This window comes from Glossina fuscipes, unplaced genomic scaffold (genome assembly GCF_014805625.2).
Source record: "Glossina fuscipes isolate IAEA_lab_2018 unplaced genomic scaffold, Yale_Gfus_2 1, whole genome shotgun sequence".
NCBI lineage: Eukaryota > Metazoa > Arthropoda > Insecta > Diptera > Glossinidae > Glossina > Glossina fuscipes.
The window spans coordinates 2,986,150-2,993,315 of record NW_023998415.1 but is presented as its reverse complement, the minus strand read 5'-3'; the positions used below and the strand labels follow the sequence as shown (position 1 = coordinate 2,993,315).

The 7,166-nt window shown below is 33.0% G+C and overlaps 1 protein-coding gene across 1 annotated transcript; it reads right to left on the bottom strand.

The window, feature by feature from the left end:
• Positions 1 to 3,532: 3,532 nt before the first annotated feature.
• LOC119631852 lies at positions 3,533 to 4,003 on the bottom strand. The gene has a single exon (XM_038024383.1). It carries the CDS (start codon positions 3,876 to 3,878, stop codon positions 3,666 to 3,668), a length of 213 nt encoding a protein of 70 aa, XP_037880311.1. The 5' UTR covers positions 3,879 to 4,003; the 3' UTR covers positions 3,533 to 3,665.
• Positions 4,004 to 7,166: the final 3,163 nt, after the last annotated feature.

Below are 7,166 nucleotides of genomic sequence, written 5' to 3'. Positions count from 1 at the left end.
TTTAGAGGAGATCGTATGTAGCGATTAGAGTAACACTTTCAATTTTGATGATTTTTAAAAGTCCTACGAATTTTGAAATCCTTCTCACATAAGTTACGGAAGAGTATTCGGAATTGCAAAGGACTTTACGAGCAAAAATGACCCACTGGACATTTATCTCTCGGTTGTCTAATAATTAACTCGAACAGAATTATATTTCTTAGTACTTTGACAATTCTACTGTGAAAGAAGAACAAGAAGAACTTTACAACTCTGTCGGATCCTCGCACAACTTTTACGTTCTTATAAAAGCGTCTCTAAAAAGCGTTTTTTTGTCTGGGGAGTTAAAATTCAGAAATTCTCTCCAAAAAAAAAAAATATTTTAGTGGCACATAATATGGAAGAAAATAAAAATTGGAAACTAAGTTTTGATGCATTTCTTATTTGTACCGGGGAAGGATGAAAATTATTCAAAACCAATTTACTGGTATGTCCACCTAGTGTTATATAAACGAAATTTGTTCTCCCTTTCTAAACAAAGACGTTGGTTTTCTTATCTAAGCACAGAGTACTAGGATTAATTTTTTTTTACCCTACACAACAATTGTATATTATCTTGTGCGTATGTATGCAACACTCAGAAGCGCTTAAGGTAGATCCAACTTTTGTTATACCGATCGATACGGATTCCTTTCTAAATCGATCTAAACTTGTCCGTCCGTTCGTTCAGTTTTTTTTCTTGCGTGCAACTTAGAGGCTGTAATTCTAGAGATGTGTTGATGATTTGGTCAAAGATTCGGATCGGACTAATTTTCCGATCAATTTCCACGCAAAGCCTCGTTTTAAAGAATTATTACTTTTAATAACTGTAAGGTGGTGTAGGGTATTTAATGGTGACGCGTGGCCCAGTATAGTATTTCTACTTGTTTTATTTTATTTTTCTTTTTAGCAACGCCCCGGCTTAATGGTAGGCACGAAGAGAGAAAAGATGGTAGTAGTATTTATGTACGTCCAACTTGATATCAAGACAGTGACGATGATCCCCTTGTTAAAAATTCGTACGTTCATAGAGTTGATACGGCTTCAGGGATTTGAAAGTTTCAGTATGGATAGAATCTTGACTCTCCCATCTTGTTAAGCTAATAAAGTCAGTTTCAATTTATTTTAAATGAGCGACAAAAATGAATCATTTTCTCTTTCATTTTATCTGCACAACTTTTTAGTAAATCTTCGCGAATCTCATCCAGATAAAAATCCAGAATAAAATAACAGGAAACAAATTAAGTGCGAAAGAGACAGCTTTACGAAGCCTATCTACGATATATTAATTACAAAACCTTCTTTGGATTTGTTTTATACCTTCCGCCGAAGTTTAATTCAGAGTGCGAGTCCTTCTCTTTGCAACATTTAGAGGTGCGCCTAAGAGCGCTCCATAAAGTGGGCCGGTATATGTTCACTATTGATCAGCGTAGGATTCTGTCCCTTCCTCCGAGTGAACATCTGCTTGTTCGATGCTGCTGAAATGCTTAATGCTTTGGGATAACAAGTCAAGGCTTGGGATGTCAAGGAATAAGGTGTGACCAAAAAATAGGGCGAATTCGTCTACGAAATGGGAGAAATTATTTATAATTTCAAATAAATTCTAATCGCCATTTTCGTTTTCGTCATAATCAATTAATACCATTTTTTTTATGAGCAAACTGGTCTAGCGAAGAAAATGCACTATGCATGGCAGCGTGATAAGCGAACGAGCCTCTCAATATGACTTTGATTTGTAAGGGACTTTGGCGTGGTTCCCCTTTTGCATAATATTCGCTCAAATAGACGGATGACCCTAGGTCGTAGACATACATCCAAATTTAATGTCTAGGAATGATGCGTTTCACTACGCCCTGCTAATCAGAAATCATTGTTTTACAGATATAGTGCAAATCGGAAAAATTCATTTTTGTATGGTTACAAGAACATATGCCACTAATTCCGCCATTGAATTGAGGTTTGACGTGAAGTGCATACAGAGAAAAAACTATTAATTCACCCAAAAAAAAAAAAAAAAGAAAAAATAGAAAGAACAGCTTGCAGTTTTTCATGTTGCGATTTTTCAAAATAGGACATTATAACGGAAGTGATAGAAGAAGTGGTCCGAAATAAATCATTTTCAATAGCGTTTGTCCTTGGACTGTACCGAATTTTATCCAAATTTTCTGTAGATCTGCCTACGAAACAAACGGAGAGACAAGCTTAAATTGATTGAGAAAGTGATTCTGTATCAATCGGTATGACGAAGGATGCGTTCAACCACAATTCCTTCTGAGTGTTACATACATCCGCTTCTAATAAAAGTGGTATAGCATGGCATAAAAAGTAACCTTCAATATTGTACCTTTGTTTGGCAGCCACAATCACCGATAGTCAAAATCGAAAATGCAAGTGATTCGGTCCACATAATCTTCTTAGCAAATAGAAACTTAATAATTTACTTATAAAAGACAAGTGCACTTGAAGCTTGGTATAAAAATTTTATAGGGCCACTTAACAGCCCAGTGATGTCAAGTCGATCACGAATAAGTAATAAAGCGCTTCGGAATTTTTATTTATAATTCGATTATCAATTATTCGAGCCAGACCGAGTCCAAACAACCAGGCAACAAGGTCATACATGCCTCTATATATATATTACCGATTACCGAGAAGTTAAGATAAATTTAAAATAAATGCACATTTTTTTCCATTCTACACGTATCAATAACTCGATCTGGAATCGAGATAGATTAGAATGTCATCGTTGCCCTTGAATATCGGCAGCATATTGTTTTATTGTTGAGCTTGATTGCTTTTTCCATACGATATCAATAAACGTGCGCTACAGATGTATACGAAACATATCAAATATTGATTTTTCTCGATCAGAGGAATTCTTTCAGTTTAAAAAATTTACACATTATTGGGGGCATATTTTCGGGATGAATCGCAATAATTAAATAAATAAGACATACGCGAATTTTCACATCATATCAGAGCAAGAGAGGCAATGAGCTAACTGAATAGACAAAAGCGAAACAAATGCGACCGAATTATGTGGATAAGGGATAAAGAGATACAAGGGATTTGTAGTCCAAGATTAGTACAAATCTTAGCTTTCTATAAACTTCAAATGGCGATTCCTTTAATTAACGTTGATAAATTTTTGATTTTAAAAAAGTTTTTTTTATTCTCTTATTTGTTATTGATGTAAAAAAAAAAAATTTTTTTAATGATAACAGTGGTAATTAAATTCTAATCATTGGTTTTAATATTTACATTTTATTTAGTACATTATGTATTTGCTATTGACATATATTTTATTAATTTTGTTTTTATTTATTTAATTATTAATGTTTTTAATTTCAATTGTTCACATATAGCTAATTAATAAACTAAATAAATTAAACCTATTAGCACCATAACTTTTAAGTTCATAATCTCGCTGTCGATGTCTGTGTGTGTGTGTATGTGTGGGTGTGTGTGTGTGTGCTTGTGTGTATCGGTGTGTGATTAGTTAGGAACTTTAATATTACGTATAATTATTGTTTACTAGAACGGCTATTGCACAACTTTCAATTAGCAAGATATGTGCATGTGTATCACTGTGCTTGACATATAATATTACAATCACTATTACTATTACTGTTCATTATGTGAAATCCTTAAATGGATTTGTTTGTTACGTAACTGCGATTAAAGAACTGATGGCGTATACTGGCTGGAATTTCCTGTGAACGATCAAATTCACAAGTCTTGCTGTATTTGATTAATTTGCCGTCAGCGCTCGCACGCCAATATGAAGTTTGCAAAGCTTTGCGTCCGGCTATGTAACGTGTAGTCGTTCCCACTAAATGATTTAAGTTATTGGCAGGCATTTTTTAAATACAAATTTTAAATTTATTTTTTTTAAATTTATTATTAAATTTTAATTTTTTTTTTTTTTTGTATAAGCTTTCGGCTACAAGTTCAGCAACTGAACGATTCACGATACGATTCACTTATTAGTCTGATGTATTCTTTTAAAAATTATAACCATTTATATATGAGCTCATTGTAGTATTTTCTTCTTCTCTTTTCTAATCTCTGAATGTTTTTTTGTTTTTTTTTTTTTTTTTGTCCTCAAGAACTAAGGCGTATATAAGCACACATATAACTAAATAACTGCTGCAGTAAAACAAATTGCAATCAGCACACACTTAACGCGGGTTTTTTTATTTCAATTTTTTTTTATTTTATTTTGCTTTGTTTATAAAAGAGTAGAAATTTCATTATAAAAACTACAGCCAATATATTACATGCGCAAACATATATATGTATATATATACACGTAAAAATCATTTAAATGCAAAACTTAAATGTCTTATCACTATCACTCGAAGGGTGAATGCTTTCTCTAATGTTGTCCATAAATTGTATTGACTTTGACTTTTTTCTTCCATAAACGTGTAAAAGCAATTGTAAATAAATAATTCACAAACATTTCTAATCGAATGAGGTTTTTCCTTTTAAGATTAACAAAGTCATCACAGTTCATTTTATTGCCACCAAGCAAGTAAATAGCACTTAATTTGCACTTTAATTGATCACTTTCACGATTTAATTACCTCATGAATATTTCATTTACTTCTCTACTCTTTATAAAAATTTCTCCGCAATATTTTCAGTCCTAGTGTCCTCGTAGTCTAAATCAGCTTTGGTACAAGGGTATCTTAAGTGTATTTGTACAGATATATGCACTGTCGACAAGGACCGATCGAAAAGTCTTAAATCTGTCCAATTTTGGGCAAAATTTGATACCTTGACGAATCCTATTGAAAATGGTTCGGATTGGAATACTTTTTCGAGAACTTATCCTCTTTTAGGTAACTGAGATATGAATAAATATAAGATGGTGGGCCGTGGATCACTGTTTCTTTTAAGACCTGGTTTTGCGATTGCCGCCAGCAGGTTAAAAATTTTTATTTACTTTTACAAGAGTGCGAAGCAGCAAAGATCCAATGGAAAAGAGAAAAACGATATTTTCGATAATTTGATTGTAATGAACTTAATAGTTACCAGAATATTTCAAAGTTCTCTAGATGAGCATTAAAAAGTTACTTTGCTTTATTTCTTTCCGAAGAGGCACCTTAAAGGTTAGTTACTTAAAACCCACTCTGGCGAACAAACATTATCTCATGGAATGCTAAGGAGTTCTATAACTTTAGAGTGTTAGCAAAGAAAACTCTGCTATTTAAGCCTGATTGTGCCACTTCTTCTACGAAGTTTATTTCGCAAATAATGAAATAATAAAACTTGGACTCCCTTCCTATCACCTCTTTAATAGATACCTGTGAGATCTATTCAATATTGAAGATAAACTAGTCCGAGCTATGCTTTTTAATATTTCAATAGAGCAGTGAAGAATATTCAAACCTAAAGAAAACCATTTAGTTAATAATAAAAAGCAAAAATAAATGAATAAATAAAAATGATAAATAATAACAAACTCTCTGTGAGTCACAAGTGCTTACAGTAGACGCAAAGGAGGAGAGAAAACTACGCAAGCTCTTGAATCACTGAATAATTGCCAACATAGAACCGATCTTAAATCGCATTACGCCTTTTCATAGAGTCTAGTTATTGTATAAAGAAAGTAGAAACCGTTGTTTTTCACTCTGCTCCTCATGTCACTAATGGTCATGATTTGAAGTAAAAATAACAATCAACGGATTTTTAAGAATAAAGCACTATTGAGCTAACGGTGTATACGACCTCATCGGCGACTAAAAATAATTTTTAAGAAGCATCGAGAACCTTTTCAAACGGGAAAGAGATTCCTACATAACGTTTACCTCTTCGTCTTCCTCCCATTCCCTTAAAAAGAAAAGACTGTCGAAGTAGCCACTGCCTAAGAGCAAGAAGCGAAAATATGTGTCCACTTGAAAGCCATTTTTCCATGCAATACGTCTGCCAAGTCACGAGGTCACGGAAGCCAAAATTTTCGTATCATGACATTTTTTGCACCCCAATTAGTGACTTCTCTTTTCAACACAATTGCGCTAAGTACTTTGTTGTGGAATTCTGCATCCTTACCATCGTTCACAATTATGCCCAATACACTCAAAAGTAATATAAGAATCGCGTAGGCTTAGAATCTTGCAAATTTAATATACTAGTAAAAGTTGGGTGATAACAACGGATCGGGAACGAGTGCGAATGAATGTTTTTTCCTAGAATATATAGAAGAAGACTTTGTACATACTATTCCTAACGGCCTTAATAGTACATTCCATGCAAAAAGGAAGGGCCTAATGGACAACGATCACTTAACTTAACTTTTATGTACTTGGACAAGCCAAGGAAGAATGAACAGCAGTAATTTAAAAAATAAACAAGAAAATTATATTGGACATCATCTATATCCTAAGAAAGCCTAGAATAATGAAAAAAAAAAGGAAAAAACAAAGTTTTTCATGCTGATCATTATACATCCATCCTACATCCAGCAAAACACTCAATTTGTATCTTCGATTAAATACAAATGGAAACTTTGACTCTATGATCAAATGATAACTCGGCTATCTCGCTTACAACAAATGTGAATTCACGATTCTTTACCCTATAAGGAGGCATCTCACGCATTGCAAGATTGCTCGGTTGTTTTTTCCTTATGATTATGTGAGGTCTTATCCGACAATTTTAATCTTCCGTACATAATCCAAGGAAATTTTTTTTTTGTTTACCCTAAAGAGTAACTCTACATGTCCCCCTCTCTCTCTCTCTCTCTCTCTTTCTTTCTTTCTTTCTTTCTTTCTCTCCCTACCTCTGTCTCTCTCTCCTCGATTCTGAACTCTAAAAGCGTAAAGCATTGCCAGTATATAAGTACATATCTCAAGATCAAGCTTCGCGCGGTTACATGTATGTATTTTAGAAATAAAATCATAATTTTAAGTGTGTTAGTGGATTAGTAGGTAAAGTGTCAGGGACAATTAAAGTAATGTCTATATACTATATAATTTGAAATAAAAAAAAGAATTATAATAATGTTTTCTTTTTTATGAACTTTCATTATATTTATTTCTTCCTTTTTGTGAATTATGCCTACTTAAGTGTAAAGAGAATTCTTTAATTTTTGCTTATCTCAATTAAAAACTAAACATGTTCGTATATATATTTATTTATAT

Bases quoted from the DNA above. Each gene is read 5' to 3' on its own strand.
- LOC119631852 (XM_038024383.1), bottom strand. From the start codon at position 3,878: ATGCCTGCCAATAACTTAAATCATTTAGTGGGAACGACTACACGTTAC.